General features: G+C 44.4%; 1 protein-coding gene across 1 annotated transcript in view; it reads right to left on the bottom strand.

Moving 5' to 3' along the window:
* Nucleotides 1-18806, bottom strand: part of Mthfd1l (methylenetetrahydrofolate dehydrogenase (NADP+ dependent) 1 like) — a 184297-nt gene that overhangs the window by 91993 nt on the left and 73498 nt on the right. Inside the window, exons 18-20 of the mRNA XM_021220926.1 lie at nt 14372-14512; nt 13906-13974; nt 5442-5553 (exon numbers count right to left, since the gene is read on the bottom strand). Coding sequence (XP_021076585.1) covers nt 5442-5553; nt 13906-13974; nt 14372-14512 — 322 coding nt within the window. The remainder of the gene's footprint in view (nt 1-5441; nt 5554-13905; nt 13975-14371; nt 14513-18806) is intronic.

The raw sequence follows: 18806 nt of genomic DNA, 5'->3' as shown, positions 1-18806 counted from the left end.
CCCTCCCTCCCTCCCTCTATTTCTTTTCAAAAGCTGAAGACTACCTGTTAGAAACTAAAACCACAATTAAACCAGAAAGAGGTCCAGTCTGTATGAAAGCATGCGTAGAAGGGAGAGGTCAGCACAGAGAGGCCAGAGAGCGGCAGTTGGCAAGGAACTGCAGGATTCAGACATCCAGGGACACCACGCACCAACATCCCCACAGTGAGGCTTTGCTAAGTACACGGTCTAAAACTGCATTCCCTGGACTCAGCAGCTGCTTGGGCTGCACATCCCCTCCAGCCAGATTGCTAATAATCCAGTTCTTACCCCTGATGTGATTGTGTATAGGATTACTCAAGACCCAAGAATGAACTTCATAACAGAACGAGGCCCCTGACCAAGAGCAGAGTTGTAGATGTCACCAGGGTGAGCTCCAGGATCCTCAGCTGAGAAGCTGGACACTACTGCAACTCAGATCTCAGATTTTTTTTTTTTTTTTTTTTTTAAAGGGTGGATGAAATTATAGGAATGTTTAGTTTGGTCTGGCTTTCTTCTACCTAAATGATGGAGTATTTAACATTTCATTGCAATAAAACAGATGGCGAGAATAAGCTGGGTGTAACTACTCAGTGGATTCCTCTGAAACTCAAGAGGCAAGATTTACAAGCATCTTAAAGGACAAGGGATAAAGTCAAAAGAAAGACGCCTAAAGTCAGTGGTACCCAAGGTGACCTTGACTCAGCAATCTATCAGAAAGATGTTTCCCGGTAGGAGAATGCTGTGTCAGAACATTTTTTTCCCTCCCTACACTCCCATTGGGTTTGAATATGAGGCAGGAGAGGGTAAAGCATGCTTGACACAACCTCTGGTGTTCAAATCCCCTCTGGCGGGGATTCAATGAGGCCACCAGGGTGGGTGTCTTGTAATGGAATACCGGCAGGCTTTTGAGAAGAGGGACGAGGCAGTGACTGTGACTCAGGAAGCAGAGCTAAGAGAGTCTCTGCTACCCTAGTGTACACAGTGAGTTCCAGGCCAAATAAAGCTACTAACTGAGACCCTGTCTCAAAAGGCTCTCCCGGGATGGAGAAATGCATCCTTAGGTAAGAGCTCTGGTGTGCTGCCTGGTAGAGGACCTGAGTTTGGTTCCCGGTACCAATATCATGTGTGCTCACAGCCACCTGGTTACTCATGGGATCTGATGCCCTCTTCTGGACTCCTAAGTTATGTCCACTCACATGTGCAAGAAATAGCCCTCACCTCCCCCCCAAAACAAGAGACAAAACAAAGAAACTTTAAAAAAGGAGAGAGAGAGAGAGAGAGAGAGAGAGAGAGAGAGAGAGCAAGAGAGAGAGAGAGAGCAGAACACGAGTGCATGTGCAGCCCCCATAGTCATACATGCATGTACATACATCCCTCATGCATACATACATACCACACGCATGCATGCGCACACACAGACACACACACACTCCATGCATGCACATACACACCCCCTATACCCATACATGCACATACACATACCTCATATCCATGCATGCACACATATACACACACTCCAGGCCTATGCATGCACATACACACATGCTCCTGCATGCACATACACATACCCCACACCCATGCATGTGTGTGTACACACAGCGTGCACACCTATATATTCTATCTCTGTCTCTTGTGTTTTTTGTTGCCTCACAACTCTGCCAGCCAGAAGGGCCTCAGAAGCTGCGAGTCCTCAGCCAACCCACCTAAGAACAAAAGTCAAATCCGACTCCTTTTAAGACACAGTCTGTGGCACTGCACTACAGCAATAGGAAGTGGGTTAATCCTGGGCGATTGGGGGAGATACAAACACGATCTATTACTGCACATATTAAGAGGTACTAGCATGGTATCACATCATCATTAAGTTGATTTATTCATTGATTTAGGTGGAGGATGGTTGAGTCATTGAGACCAGGGTGGGCTGGCCTTCTAAGACTACAGGGATACACCATGACATCTGGTCTATTTTATCAGTATTTAACTACAGGAGGGGGCAGTGGGCCTTCAGAGTCTATCCACAGAGTCCTGTGGCTGTGGCCATTTTGGCTATAAGAGCCCTTGGCTACGAGCACGTATAATTCCAAGCCCACATTTCCAAGAAGACGTGGGTCTTTACCTGAAAATTGTCAAAGACATTAAAAAAAAAAAAAAAAAAAAGNAAAAAAAAAAAAAAAAAAAAAAAGAGAATTATTGTCCAAGAAGCCCATGTATGTATTAGATCTTAAAGCAAATATATGATACAGGTGTTTCGTGTCCCAGAAATTCAAAGTTAGCCTTGTATTAAATGTTTACTTAAAAAAAAAAAAAAAAAAAAAAAGGAATGAAAACAAGAAAGAAAAAGCTAAGGTTTGTGAACAATTTTGAGATTCTTACAAACACTTTAAATGAGATAATAATAATAATAATAATTAAAATGTAGAATGTTAATGTTCTTTTTCTTTTTGTAAAAATAATCCTCGAGTTGTGTTTGATGCCCAAGAGGAGTCTGCCTTTTGGCAGTACATGGACGGAGGTTGAGTGGACTTCCATGGGAACCGCTAGCTCACGGAAAGGGGCTATTATAGTCACCGCAGTGATTTCTCTAAAATTCTCATGAAGCCCTGCTCCCATCTGACAAATTCATGCAGCTAATTAAATAAACACTGCCCTGTTATAAGGCCAAATGGACCGTTGATTCTATTATCTTAGAATAATTATTCTGGGTAGACAAAAGGAGTCCTTGCCTGGATGTCGGGGCAGAGCTGAAAGTGATATTGTATGACAGTAAACAAGGAAGATTCTGTTCAGGAGATACCCCCCCCCCCCCCCCGCCTCTCTCCGGGTTCCTTGTTAATCAACACAGAACCTGGCTCCCACAGGGCACCCCACTCTCTGCTGAGACTCTAGAGGTTTGTCTCCCTTACCACATCCTGATGTACTAGAAGGTAAAAGAAGGTGTCTGCAGGCTAGAAGCAGCTGGATCGTGCTGGAGTCAGGCAAGGTCTACTACAAGGACGCAGAGTTCTGGAGATCGGAGGCGCGGTAGCAGACTATCCTCTCCTGTGCAGCTATGACGGGAGACCCCCAAGTCACTGGGTCTCAGGCTTCCTCATGCTTTGATCCTTGAACACAGTTCCTCATGTTGTGGTGACCCTTGACCATAAACTTATTTCTGTTGCTACTTCATAACTATAGTCTTGCTACTTTTATGAACTGAATGCTAAGTATCTGATGTTCCACCCCAGTGAAAGGCTATTTTGACCCCCGCAAAGGGGTCATGACCCACAGGTTGAGAACTGCCACTCTAAGGGCTGTGTACTATACAATAATTAAAATGAAAATTGTTATCACTCAAAGATAAACTCCATTTAAAACAGGACTTTAACTTTTATTAGCCACGTGTTGAGAACGGCGAAGAGAGACAAGGAGGACTGGCTGAGGATGAGTGGGTGTCAGGCCAGATCTTGACAGGCAAAAATGCCACATACCATCTTTTAAAATCCATTCAGAAAAGCCCTCTTAAGAGCCTTATTTTGGCTGGTGAGATGACTGTGTGGGTAAAGGTGCTGAGCTGACCTAGCGACCTGAGCTTGAAACTCTAGGACCTTCACTAAAGTGGTGAGAGAAAACCAATCCCACAAACTTGTCCTTTGACCTCCACATGTGCGTCACAGCTGCCTTGTCTCCCCATCTTACACACACACACACGCACACACAATCATAATTTATATTTTTAAAGCCCTCACTTTCCCAACGAGGAATCCGGGGCACAGCGAGTTAACATGGCTTTAAGAGAGTTCTGCTTCTCCCTACAGGCAAGATAATTACCACAGGGATCTCCCCTCAGGTTATAAGAGATCAGAGAAATAGTAATGGGGGGCATATGCATAGCTCCCTGTTTTACAAATCAATTTATTATTGACGATTACAGCAAAGGGGAAACTGAACCCTAGAAAAGCTCTTGCTTCATTGCTACCAAAAGAAGGCTCCCATTCTACAACTACAAACAGGAGCAGTTCCACCTCTCAGCATCTTGGTCGTCATCTGATCCACCCTCACACGGTCTAAATAAGAAAACCTTCAAAGAACACTCCCAGAGTCTAAGGTCACAGGAGGGCTAACATGCTTTGCAGACACCATCAGCATCTATCTCTAATGATACGATGATGCATACTCTGGAAATACCTGCTTGATAATATAAGGCAGGGAGCTCCGTCAGCATAAAACAGAGTGCTTTATCCTGGAAGCCCTTTTATCTGCAGTCGATGTATCAGAGGCCTTTCAGGGAAGTGCCCATCTCTTCAGTATCTGCCTTTCCCCAGCCGCCTCTGCCATTAGCTCTACGGCTACGCATGCTCAACCGGGCAAATCCACTCTTGTGGTGGACTAGGCGCCTAACCAGCAAAGTACATGATTGCTGCACGACGCAGATCTTTGAAGGGTAGAATTACATAAAGCCTCATTTGATCTCGTCTTTGTGTCTACAAGGGATTCTTAAATCAGTCTTGATAACCCCAAATGAACCCTAGGATGCCACAGCATGAAAGTGTAGATCTAGGTTCTTCTGCCCAGCAGATTAAAAAAAAAAAAAAAAACCCTCACTTTTTGAGTTTGATAAAAGGCTGAAGGTTAAGTATGCAGGAAGTAAGCGCTGTAGTTGATTATGGGCATTTATATGATAATGGGAACTGTCTGCCAGCGGCAGGGGGAAAATCTGATAGAACCATTGCAGTGTGAAGCGCTCTTCCACAGTCCTTGCTTGGCTTTTCATTTTTTTGTCAAAGCTTTACTATTAAGGTCTAAGATTGTGGCTAGCAACCGTGGAGCAAATGCTATGGCAGGTGCCTCCCTGACTGCACCAGGCGGTATGGATTTAGCAAATAAAGTGTGAGTAGATTGGCTGGAAACTTCTCTTCTATTGGGTTGTGAAAACACACCAGGATTTTAGGAAGAAAAAAAAAATCATTTTAATGTTAGTCTTTGGATGGCTGCTAACTGCTCAGTCAGTGAGCATAACCTCCCGTGTACACACCACTGATAGGAGACTGCACAAGGCCTGCTGTTAGACCTGTTCTGCTAACTGCTGGATCCCTAGTTCTGAGCTTTGAGTGTGGTATGTTCTGAATACATATCCATTGGACGACTCATTAAAATAATTTCATTAACATCATTTTGCAGATAAGAAAACCAGGATTCAGTATACTCAAAAATATATCCAAGGTCATTCAGTTGATGGGTATTAGCGCTTTCAAAGGCCTATGTGCTTGACTGCAGTCGACAACATAGCTGTGCTGTTGTAGAACAAGAGTTCTCCAGCACTGAGACCCCTCTACAAAGAAGAGTGTAAAGGACGAGATTTCATGTCAACACTCTATCCCAGCCATTATCTTTCCAATTTCATCGATATTTTATAATCAATACTTTTAAACAACACCACTTACCCACAAACCCTTCTTCGCCGACCAATTTCAGTGCGATTTTATCAGCTAATACTGACGAGCTGCCGTGAGCGATGTTGGCAAAGGGACCAGCGTGCACAAACACAGGTGTTCCCTGCAGAAGAACGAGAATAAATTAGAGCCCCAAAGGAAACAGAAGAATGGAGACCAAACTTAACTTGGGGACACAAAGTGCCACAGACTGCTGGGTGTGTAAGTGTGCCCGGTGTCAGTGTGTCTCTACTGCATAGTCAAAGCACACCACGAGATCTAAAAGTACCTTGAGCCAGGTAGGGTGGAGCATGTCTGTAATTCCAACCCTTGGGGGCAGAGGTGCAAGGTTTCACATAGTTGGAAGTCACATCAAGCTACAGAAGGGTTAGAAATCAGCCCGGGGTACAGGGGTTCAACCTAAAGATAAAAGCAGGGCTAGGGGGATGGCTCGGTCAATGCTTGACAAAGAAACCACAAGGACCCGAGTTCGTAACCTCGGATCTCACGTAAAAGCCTGGTATGGTGACGCCAGTCTGTAACTTTAGCACCTGAGAAGGGAGGGAGGGGACGATGCACAGAGGTTGCAAGCCAGCTGCTCTAGCCAATCGGTGAGCCATGGGTTCAGTGGGAGACTGCCGAAAATCCAAGTGGTGATGGAGAGAGGAAGATAGCCAATGTCATACCGAGGCCTCCATGTACGTGCATATGTACAATACACACACATGAATACATACGCACACACACAAAAAGACAAGACAGAACCAAAAACCTTTAAAACAAACTGAAACCAAAGACTCCCTGATTGACTCAGACACCAAGTCTCCTTAGACAGAACTAGCCTGTAGTTAACGCTGAGCAAGAGATAAAAATCTCTGAGAACGCACCTGCCTCTGATCATAATTTTGATAAGTTACTGTTCATTGCCTGTTTATCGTAACATAAGTTTTGTACTTTATCTCTTCCACATCGTACATTTAAAAAGTAATTTAATCAAACCGTGATCGTTTAAGTAATATCTTCAATGTTCTATTGTTTGTTTGTTTGTTTGTTTGATTTTGCTTTTTTAAAGTGAACAGTTTGTCAAGTTAACAAAAATCTCCCTGCTTTCAGGAGGCAGAGGCAGGCAGATCTCTGTGAATACAAGGCCAGTCTGGTCTACACAGTGAGTGCTGGGCTAGTCAGGACTATAGGGGGGGGGGAAGGGAGGCGAGGAGGAGGAGGAAGAGGAAGAGGAGGAGAGAAAAATCCCACAATCCTGGCATTGGGTTGTTAAAGCAGGAAAGATTAGGAGTTTGATGTCAGTATAGATTTACATGAGATTTTTTTTCTCAAAGAAACCTACAAAGACCTGAGTATAAAAAAAACAATATGACTCATGAATTATGAAAACCAGACAGGCCAACTACATATAAAGGACAAGCTTAGGCTATTTTTGTTTTCAACTTCTAGGCTAAAGCTGATTTCTCATTTAAATAAAAAATTCTGATTAAATCTTTAAAAAATAGTTTAAAAACTTTACATGTTAGGAATCTGGCAATTAATATAACAAAGAAAAAGGAAAAAAAATACCCACCATGGGTGACATGTCCGAATGATAGAAACAATTTATTGTGGTTGTTTAGGCTGGGTGTTAAATAACCCAGGTGGCCTCGAACTTGCTCTATAATCCAGGATGTCTTTGAACTCCTGATACTCCAGCCTCTATTTATTAAATAAACACTGGAATCCCAGCCAACCACCCACCACATACAACTAAAGTTTACTATTAAACTTTCTTTTAAAGAAAACATGCAGAAAAATGGGTTTCTTCCTGACATTTTAATACGTGTATACTGTATGTTATTTATGGGCAGTTCTTATGAACTACTGTGCTACTTAGGATTTTTATTACTGTGATAAAACACCAGGACCAAAAGCAGCCTGGAAAGGGAAAGGCTTATTCTAGCTTACAACTCTCAGGTCACACTCTGTCACTGAGGGAAGTCAGGGCCGGAACCTGGATGCAGAAACTGATGCAGAGGTCATGAGGGGTGGTGCCTACTGGCTTGCTCTCCTGCCTTTCTCAGCCTGCTCACCACCAGCCTGAATATGTTACCGCCCACAGTAAGCTGGACCCTCCCATATCAATCAGTGGCTCGCTCAAAAGCCAGTCTGGTGGGGACATGGTCCTCTCTTCCAAAATAACTCTAGCTGTGTCAAGTTGACAACAAACCAATCAGCATCATTACAAACAGAACAAAACCAATATTAGGAACTAATTAAAAATTCTAGGCTTTCAAGGTCTTTAAAACAACCCTGTCAATATAGTTATTTTTAGAGTGTTTTTTTTTTTCCTTTTATTGATAACAATGGACTTTAGGTCTATCTGAAAATAATTTTCTCGTTCAAACATTCAGGCTTTCTTCCTAGCCCAGCCAGGTTATTGGAGGTCTGCTCAGATGACGGCTTGGTTTCACCTGTGAAAACACACCCTGCCCCTTTGCTGACACAGTGGAGAGCAGGAGAGCGATGCAGGGTGGGGGCGGGGCAGCTGAGGAGCATGGAAAATTCCCACGATCTACCATGGTTCAAAGATTGAGAACGCTGAACCGAAGCGGGAAGACAGTGTGAGACTATGACAGCTTCTCAAAGCCACCCTGCAAGTTCACAACTGAGTGTTGCCCTCTGGGGAGGGAGAGAGAGAGAGAGAGAGAGAGAGAGAGAGAGAGAGAGAGAGAGAGAGAGAGAACGAACACAGGCCCTGAGAAGGTCAGAGGGACGTGAGCATGTGAGGGTTCTAACAAGCCAACATGCGTGCTTGTTCACATGTACGCATGACTGCTATCAGTACCCCACCTCCCTAACATCGATTAACACCTCTCTTCTCTCTATGCGAACCTCTCAAGCGCTCTGAGAAAAACATTTTACAGGCTCTGAAGCTCCCCACCTTCTATACCTGCTGCCTGGGGCATGCTGTTGCCACGGAGAAACGGAAAGAGGACGAACTCACAGACTCTAGCCCTGGATGGCAGCTGGCTTGTCTCCTCGACAGACCATAATAACCCTCATGGCTGCCTGGCTGCCATCTGTCAGGGAGGTACGGGGCCTGGTCTCCTGGGGACACAGGTGACAGGTTGTGGCTGAACAAGCACAGGCGTCAGGATTCTGGAATAATCCCGTCCGACTGCTGTTTAATCTAAAGCAAATCTTCCATTTCACAGAGTTTTCCTTATCAGGGAGGCTATACAACTCTTCTGTCAGAGAAAAAAAAAAGTTTTGTGGTTTAAGTCTTTATTTCACTTTCTAAAGTGTGTGTGTGTGTGTGTGTGTGTGTGTGTGTGTGATGTGTGGTGTGTGTGACTGCAGATACATGATGCAGGTCTCAGTCTGCATGTAGAGGTCAGAGGCCATCTAGCCTTCCATATCATTCGGGACAGGGACACTTGTTTTTCACTGCCTACATTTGAGGTTAGCTGATCCAGGGTCCTCCCTTCTGGGCCTCCCATGTCGACACAGGTGTGCCGGGGTTACCGTTGTGTATGCTTAGCTTTTTATGTGGGCAACGAGGATTTGAACTCAGGACCCCACATACTTGCAGGACAAAGTGTTCTTATTCAACTGAGCCTTCTCCCCAGCCTTTACACTTCAAATGGCAATTAAGTAACTTAGGAGTCCAACAGGATGCTTGGATGTGTGTGCAATATAAAATGTTACACTGGAGTTTGGATGCTGGCTATCTTCCGGAGGTCTCTGTGCAGTCTTGGCACCACGGGAAGGTGGTAAAAAAAGTCTTAGGAAATGGGGCCTTGTGGGAGGAGTTTTGTCCTGGGGCTGGGGCAAAGAGGACTGTTGGACCGTGGTCTCGTACTGTCTTCATGTCCTGGCTATGAGAAGAGCCTCGCATTCTGGTGTATCCTCTGACCAGAAGCTCTGATAGATTCTCAGTACTGTGCTCTGACTCAGCGCCAAAACCAACAGGGCATTCAGAGGCAGATCGGAAATGCCAACAGGGTGAGCCCAAAGAAACCTTTCCTTCTTATATGTTGTTTATCTCATGTAGTTGTTACAGTAACAGAAAGCTAACAGGTTATATATTAGGTCCGCTGGCATACCCTGCCATACACCCCTCCTGTGTCTTGTTCCTGTGAACTGTTAACATGGTTGACAGGCGTGGAGAACCTCATTACTCCCATCTAACTGGAACACGAACCATTTGATCAACTTCTCTTCAGCCTGGTGATCACAATCCCACCCCTCACATTCTAGTCTCCTTGCTCTTTATAATTCCATGTAAATGGAGATCACAGAACCAAATAATGTGAGAGCGAGAGCCGGCCTCTTTCTGACATAGGAAACCCAAGGCCCAGGGAAGCAAGGGGTACTCTCCAAGGTCAAAGAGAAGACGAATAACCTTATTAAGATTACAGTCCTGGTTTTGAAACTCCCAGTTTGGAGTCCTAGTAGACTAATGACCAAAATGTTGCTATCAGACATTCAAACAAAGACGTATATTTAATGGTGGATGTGGCTATAAAATAAAGCAGTTCGAGGTAAACACATTGTCTAAAAAACAAAGCAAAGCGAAACAAAACAAAACAAAAACCTAAAAGAACCAACCTCTATGTATAAGTATATTTATATTGATTTTTGTTTCATAGGCAGAATGCCTGGGAATGTAACGTAGGAACTATCTTGGTTTCTCCTGATGAGTAGTTTCCATAAGGTCTTTCCAGAAAGTTCCCATGTTTATTACTTCAATTATTTGGTTGATTACCAGAGCATCAACAGGGTATAATAAATACTTCTGTACTGTCTGATACTGTAGTCCCTGTCCATGTGCGGCTGCAAGGTACTTAAAATGTAGTTAGTTCCCCTTTTCCCAAAACCTAAATAAACACAACAGTAGAAATGTGGCTAAGCAACTGAAAGATGTCTTTAATTTTATTAAACTTTAATTTGGAATAATACATGTAGCCTGCAGCCACAACGGCACCAGACGGCTAGCATTTAGCGACTTCATCAACGAACGCTGTGTGTGGCTTGTCCACGGGGATGTATTTTGAGCTCTTAGGATTACTTTCCCATGTTAAGTCATCAGTACATAGGCTCTGGACAAGGCTTGCGGGGAATATCCAGGCCTTATACCTTTATTCCCCAAGACTTCTGCTCCACCTAGTCTATGGTGGAAAATGATATCAATCAGTATCTCAGAATCTACCAAAGTCTTCAGAGGAACAGCTAAGACCGAAAACTGCTGGCATCATGGCCACCCGTAGTGAGGCAGCCAGTACCCAACGCTCTCCTATGACACTAGCAATAGGTGTGTCCAAAACAAGACCCCGCCCACAAATGAGATGCTTAGTCTGTCCATGGATGCAGGCTCCTGTGTCACTGATTCTAGAAGCCCTTCCCAAACGTGTGTCTAAGAGTCAAGGAACTGACAGTGTTTACGCACGAGAACAACTTAACCGAATTCTGTGCTTTGTTCTTAAAATACACTATCTGTCCAAATAATCTTAAAACAGTCAATACCATAAATGAAAATTAGACACGATGTGAATGTTGTACTAAGCATTGCTTAGGACAAACCCATTTGCTAAATGAAATTAGACTCAGAGAGAGGAAGATGTCCTTTTTTTTTCTTTTCTCGAGACAGGGTTTCTCTGTGTAGCCTTGGCTGTCCTGGAACTCACTCTGTAGACTAGGCTGGCCTCGAACTCCGAAATCTGCCTGCCTCTGCCTCCCAAGTGCTGGGATTAAAGATGTGCGCCACCACGCTGGTTCAGTAATGTCTATTTGCTTACTTCCTAGTTGTTTTGCTAGACCCAGGCAAGCACTGTGCCACTGAGCTCCCTCTCGACTGTGATTCTTTTGAGACGGGCTCTCACTATAGAATTCAGGCTGACTTGGAGTTCTTTGTGCAGTCTACCCTGACCTCAATTTTTGTAATCCTCCTGTCTCTGTCTCTCAAGTACTGGGATCACAGGTGCATACCCCCCATACCCAGGGATTGCCAAGACTAAAGACAACACACTACAGCACATTTGTGTGCTCCTGAGCAGGTCAGAGAGAGAAAGAGTTCAGGCTATGGAGGCGGGGTCAGGGGAGGGTGGAGGGTGGTATAGAAGGGTTAGGGAGGGGCAGGCCTGGCACTTTCAGGATTCTGTTCCATGTTCAACTGGGGCTACAGTCATCTGTTGATTAGGAGCCCAGGGATGCCTTGGAACTATCTGACTCAGCACCAGCTCAGGTTTCACAGTCCCGCCATGATGGTTGGTGGCTCTCACTTCGCCCTAGGCCAGTGATACTCAACCTGTGGGTCCCGACAGAACCCTTAAGGCTGTCATCAAACAACACTTTTACAGGAACCAATTGCAGTTACAAAGTAGCATTGACTATTATTATTTTATAGATGGAGTGAGTGCCACCTTGTGAGGAACTGTGTTAGAGAGGCCAGGAGCCACCACCCTGGGCCCTCTGGACTCGGCCTCCTTGCCTGGAGCAGTATTTTCCAGTGCTCCCTAGGCTTCCTCACACCTTTGCCCGGTAGCCTATGAACGCACAGATGGATGCTCTGTGCGGTCCCGGGCCCACACTCCCGAGGTTCCTTTTTTCAACCATCGCACCAAGGAGAAGGTAATGAACTTATTTGTCAGCTCTCTGCTTCCTCAACCATTTCTCGACTTTCAGGAGGGCAGGGACCTCTGAGCCCATGCTCCCAATGGTGCCCTCAGCATGCAGCCACGGTATGTGGAAGTCAATGTGGAACTGTCACTATTACCCTGTTGGCTTAGCTGTGACTGACACCACTTTACATGGGGGAAAGCTGAGGTAGAGGTGGTAAATAGCTCAGCCCAGGATGCAAAGGCGAACAACAAAAGCGTCCATTCAAACTCAACTTTCTGTCAGCCGAGTACATGGATGGATATGGGCATTCTACTTCTCTTTTTCTGCCTCGTCCCCCAAATACTCGCCCTCTGGACACCTCCATCCATCCCTCTTTCCCATTGTAGACTAACGCAAACCATAAATTCCATCCAGTGACATTGACCAGAGTGGACATGGGACATGGATTTTCCTCCCTGGCATCTGTCTATAAAACATCAGTGTTAACATCTCTCACCCCAATACCTATTCTCTCTCTCTCTCTCTCTCTCTCTCTCTCTCTCTCTCTCTCTCTCTCTCTCTCTCTGTAAATATTAATTTCATGTGCTCAAGTGTTTTGCCGGTGCATATGCACCATATGTATGCCCTCTTGCCGGAGGAGGCCAGAGAGGACATCTTACCCCCTAGAAGAGGAGCTGTCATATGTGACTCAAACCGAGTCCCCGTGCAAGAGCAGTAAATGCTCTTAACTGCCGAGCCACCTCTCTAGCTGCATACCTGTCTCTTTGCTAAACACAATCCCGATACTCCCTCCCCGTTTGGACCTCTTTCAGTCCAAATCCTAAAAACTGGTAGCTAAGAAAAGGGTTAAACAACGGTTAGGTCGAATGAATATAATCAGGAACATAGAAACTAGATTGTAATGAGTGGTGTGCGTGTCTGTGTGTGTGTGTGTGTGTGTATGTGTGTGTGTGTGTGTGTGTATGAGAGAGAGAGAGAGAGAGAGAGAGAGAGAGAGAGAGAGAGAGAGAGAGAGGAAAACACTTTGAATCAAAGAAGCCAAGACAAAATTTTAGTGTTTGCATAAAAGATTACAAAACTGATGTCATTACAAAAGTGAGTTGAATATATGCTCTTAGAAAACATTTCTTAGTACTTATGTATTTTACTTGAAAAAAAACAATTTATAGTTATAAAGCAAACAATTTATAATTAACATGATAGATGAAGTATTTTAAAAAGTTAAAACAGACAAAGTCACGTAGATGTGGCACTGCCACCCATGGCTGTATTTATTAGGCAGATATTTATTTTCTATGTTCCTATTCTAGTCAGTGAAACCAAAGCCAAGGTTTAAGTTATCCCTATGAATTGATAAATTTTCTTTTAGACTCTCATTGGCCAGGAGTGTCCATACTGCCTTGTAATCTAAGATCAGTCCAACGAAGGCAAATGCTAAGCTATAAACAATCATTAAAAAAACAAAAAAAAAAACAAAACAGGGCTGGGCAGATACCTCAGTCAGTAATGTCCCTGACCTGAAGGATCTGAATTTTCCAGAAGTGAGAGACAGAGAGAGGGGGAGGGGGAGGGGGAGGGGAAGGGGGAGGGGGAGAGAGAGGCCCAGTGCTGGAGAGGCAGAGACAGGTGGACCCGAGAGAGTGGCCAGTCATCTAACCGTATTAGTGAGCTCTAGGCCACTGAACAGTGCCTGACTTAAACACCACCAAGGTTGACAGCACCTGAGGGATAATATCAGAGGTTGACCTCTGACTTCCACATATGTGCATATACGTACATGTGGCACCCCACCCCATATGCATGCACACATACACATTTAAAAATCAATAAAAATAAAAAATAAACAAATAAAAGGAAAACTACTTACTTCCAGGGTCTGCATCAGATTTGGCTTGATGGCGTCTTTCATCAAAACTGTCAGAGCGCCTGTCACCCCCTACAGGCGAGTAAAAGACACATAAATCAGCAGGAGAACTGGGGCCATGGCTGATTTGTCCCCTTTCCCCCCATCCAGTTTCTAGATTAGCATCACCAAACTGACCACGCCCCTGGGCTTTTTATCTTTGCCCATGTCTGCCCCACCCCAGGCTGGTCAAGGCAAACCAGGGATTACGACAGGGTGAGAATGCTATGCTTATAAAATATGTTTCATATGCTCTGACAGCAGCTAGGTCTAGACCTGCTATTGATACAAATGGACATGTTAAAAAGCAGCAAGGTTTGGGAAGAAGTTATGGGCAGTGCAGAACTTTCTAGAATCCCCACTCTACAGTAGCAGAAGTAGGGGCTCTCCATTCTCCTGACGCTCCCCAGGGCCTCTCAGCAGCACTCACCAAGTCTTCAGCTGTCACAGGCTGCCCATCTTTGTCACTGGCCACCACCATTCTTCCTAGCCGCTCTTTCATGTCTGCGAGGCTATCAGTCAAGGCCAGCACAGCCATGATCTCGCTGGCCACTGCAATGTCAAACTGTGCCTGAGACAGCAAAACAGATCCTGTGGTCAGCTGAGGCACGACACTGGATGGAAACTTCCAGCAGTCATAGCGGGGCGGGGGGGGGGGAGGAGGGCTATCCCCTGTGGGCCAGCTCACACTAACAGTGGTTTGCTTAGAGGGCACAGCACGAAGCCTCTCTAGATTGTCCATTGTCTACTGTCCTCTGCCAAGGAGTTGCCAGTGTAAGGCCTGTGAAACCGGTGGCTCAGTGTAACACACCACTGTAGTCTGCTTCAGTCTAATAATTAAGTATTAATGAAGGACAGGGGCGCAGCCCTGGTATATATGAAGCTTCAGGTTTGGTTCCCTCCCATCCCCAAAAGGGTTACTGTCATTATCTGTCTTCTGAGCATCTTTATCACTAGAATGTCTGGCCACAAAGGTGGGGACCTCACAGAAAGATTCCTTGTGGATGCCCAGCCTGTAATACCCAGTAGGTGTTTAGTTCGTGCTGAATGAACTAGTTAGTAACCTAAAAGCTACCTCCACTCATAGCAACCAGTCTCTGAGGGAGGTCACACTCTGTTCCCCTCTGCCCTGCTGATCTAGTCTCTGCTCTTTTTGTTGAGGTAGGAATTAAGCCCAGGATCTTATACACGCTAGAGCATTCTACCACTGTGCCATCGGGCTATTGATATGTAATTACAAGCATACATGTCCAGGAGACATGAGAAGATGGTGGGATAAGAGTATCTTGCTGGGGCTGGAGAGATGGCTCAATGGTTAAGAGGTCCTGAGTTCAATTCCCAGCAATCACAAGGTGGCTCACAACTATCTGTAATGGGATCTGATGTCCTCTTCTGGTGTGTCTGAAGACAGCGACCATGTACACATATACACAAAACAAATAAATCTTAAAAAAAAAAAAAAAAACAAAAGGGTATTTTGCTGGCTTCCTGTGGGTGAGGTCCATTTCTCAGAGTTAAATCTCAGCATAGGTTTAGCCTGGCAGCTAAGGAAGGGCAAGGAGCCATTCTGTATCTGTATTGTGAGGCTATGGCTCCATCGTATCTGGCAACGACAGCCAGAGAGCTCGAACTTTCTTCAAAAACTTCCCAGGGCTTCTTCCTCCCTTTTCTTGGCTCCGACAGCAGGCAGTACAGAGTCCAGTGGGAACCAAGAGCAGAGACAAGGAATGAATACTTCTTTCAGTTTGCAAAAATCCAGGCACCGGGGAAGCATCTGCACCAAGCCACTTTGTTAAGCTCCAGCTAAATTCTCTGGATCCCTCGGGGAGTGTGAGTCAGACAGGTTTAAACGTGTGCGCGCGCGCATGCGCGCGCGCGCGCACACACACACACACACACACACACACACACAGAGAGAGAGAGAGAGAGAGAGAGAGAGAGAGAGAGAGAAAATGGCTCTGCCCTAGTGGGATCACCTTCTGAGACATTTTATTACCCATTTCCATCACAGACAGATGAGGAAATGGAGGAAGGAAGGAAAGAGCTTGCTGGCTCCTTCCTGATTGAGATTGTATTAACCACTGATTTACTGAAAAAAATATTGCCTGAAAGCTAAATACAGCCATATTAAATGATTATAATCTCAATGTAACTCATTCTAAAACATAAGTGATTTTTTTTTTCTGCATGAATTCTAGGTTTGATAGCATTGTAAATACTGCATTAAAAAATGACCAAAATTTTACTATTTTCTCTGCATAACATGAGCCTGGAAATACATGAACTAAATAGTAAGCAACAAGTAGAATTTACAATGTGTTATATAAGTACTTCACTTAGAATTGTTTTATTTCTATAACAATTATAAGCCAACATCATGGTGGATGCTTCTAATTCCAGCATTTGGGAGGCTGACGCAGGAGGATCATGAATTTGGGGCCATCCTGAGCTACCTACTGAGTTCCAGATTAGCCTTCACTAATCTGATTACTCTCTCTCTCTCTCTCTCTCTCTCTCTCTCTCTCTCTCTCTCTCTCTCTCTCTCTCATGCAAATCGAGTCACTCTAAGGATCATTTAAACAATTGAGGCTATGTGAGAGTCAGTGTTGCTCATCTAGTAACCAATGTGCTTGGGAGAGAGATGTTTATGTTGCTTAGCAAATAAAACACTTCATAATCATATAATTGGATAAATGAGGTCTATATCACTAGCCACCGATTTAAATACAAAGGACAGTGTACAACACAGCTAAGTCTGTGAGTGGACTTAACATTTCTAAAGAGCAATGTAGAAATCCACGCCATTTGTACACTGACTCTACAATTACATCCCTGGAAATCTACGTTCAAAATCATACCAGAAAAGTACATACCTAAACACAAACATGTTTGCTACAGTCTATTTATTTAGGAGAGATAATCATTATAAATAACCCGCATGTCCTTAACAGAAATTGGTGAGCTGATTGATATATCTATATGAGCTAATAAAGCCAGTGACATACAATTTTACCTTTATTAATGTACGATGATGATCTATAGAGTCTGAGGGCTCAATCAAGCAATCAGCACTCTAACATAACCCTTTATTAAGAATACACAATATAAGCAACCTGGCAAAGTAATTTAAACTTGTACCTTATACACTAGGCTGTCCTCAAACCTACGGGGATCTTCCTGTCGCTGCCTCCTAAGTGCTAGGATTACAGGCATGCCCCACATGGTGCTAGCACCACTACTGTCTTACTTTGTAGCAACATAGATATCATTTTACAGTGGTATTTTATTTTCATATCTTTCAACTGCCAATTGTTTTATTTGTTCAACAATCTACCGGCACCAACTACTCACTGTGACAAATGTTTGCTTGAAGTATAGAATACAGAACCTGAAACTCTGCTTTAAGGAGGGGATAGAACTGGCATGACAGGAAGGGATTCAGGTGCAGTATTCAGTGAAGAGAGGTAAGTTTGGGGACAGGACACTGTGGTGGGATATAAGGTGGCCAGGGAACGAGCCGTATCTGAGTATTAATGGTTGAACAACCTTATTTTAGGCACAATAGTCTCTGGGTCATATGTCCCAGATGGCCACTAGTCTTAATGTTTCTGTTTTATATTGAAGATCCTGATGTTAAAACATATCAAAAATGATGTATTGTTTCCTGCATAGTCTCTGCCTTTTGTCAGCAACGGCCTCACTCAATGGTGACCACCACTGGCTGACTCAGTCCGAGAGGATTGTCCCCTGCTCTCTACCATTCTCCTTGATGTGCTTCATGTTAGTGCTGTTGGTTTTCTCTTCCTGCCGAAGCTTCTATTGTCCTTCTCCTGCAGAATGCTGAATGAATTTCCTCAAGGCCACCTGGTGCTTGGTGTTGCTGATGGAGAAATATTTTATTCCTTTGTGAGTAAGCGGGGACCTTTTCTCATTGGTGGCCCTTAGGAGTTTCTTCTTTATTCCTTCATGTTCTGAGATTTTAGCCTGATGTTTCCGAGCAGAAATGGTTTTCTTTTTTTCTTTTTCCTTCCCACTTCCTGCTCTGTATTTGTTTTTAAACGAAAATTCTGCTTTCCTCAGGCCGAGAAGTCCCCTTCCTATCAGTTCTTTGAATAGATTACCCACTGTTCTGCGGGCCAGCGCTCTGTAGACTCCTACTAAAAGGTGGCTCTTTTTGCCTCTGTGTGTGTGTGTGTGATTGTGTGTGCATGTACATGTGCACACACCAGAGGCTGGTATCAATGTCTTCCTCAGTTGTTTTTTTTTTTTAACCCATGACTAGTCTACACTGGCTGCACAGCAGTTCTCAAGGATTCTGCTGTCTCTGCCTCCCCAGTGCTGGGATTACAGGTTCATGCCATCACCCCAACTTTCCTTACATGGGTGCTGGGTACCTGAACTCAGGCCCTCAGGCTTAAGTAGATAACAAGCGCTTTCTTTACTGACTTAGCCACCTCCCTAGTCCACTTGGACTTCTTTTGAGCCAGGGTCTCTTTATGTAGCCAAGGCTGACCTCAAACTTGCACTCCTCTTGTCTTAGCCTTCCGAGTGCTGATTATAGTTCTGTGTTGTCACGCCCTGCTAGAATCTTTGTAATCAAAGGTAGGTGGGTTTTGGGGATCAAACCTATGGCCTTCAGGATTTCCAGATACCGTACTTTTTGTTTCTCAAACTTTTGTATTGGTTTCCTCTGGGAATCATTTCTAAAGATTTCCTCGGCTAGAAGCATCTCTCTAGTGTACTTAATCCTACAATCTTGGTTTTTATCCTGATTTTTTTTTTTTTTTTCGAGGCAGGGTTTCTCTGTATAGCCCTGGCTGTCCTGGAACTCACTTTGTAGACCAGGCTGGCCTCGAACTCAGAAA

This window comes from Mus pahari, chromosome 21 (assembly GCF_900095145.1).
Source record: "Mus pahari chromosome 21, PAHARI_EIJ_v1.1, whole genome shotgun sequence".
Lineage (NCBI taxonomy): Eukaryota > Metazoa > Chordata > Mammalia > Rodentia > Muridae > Mus > Mus pahari.
The sequence above is the reverse complement of the archived record's forward strand: the minus strand, read 5'-3'. Positions and strand labels throughout refer to the sequence as shown.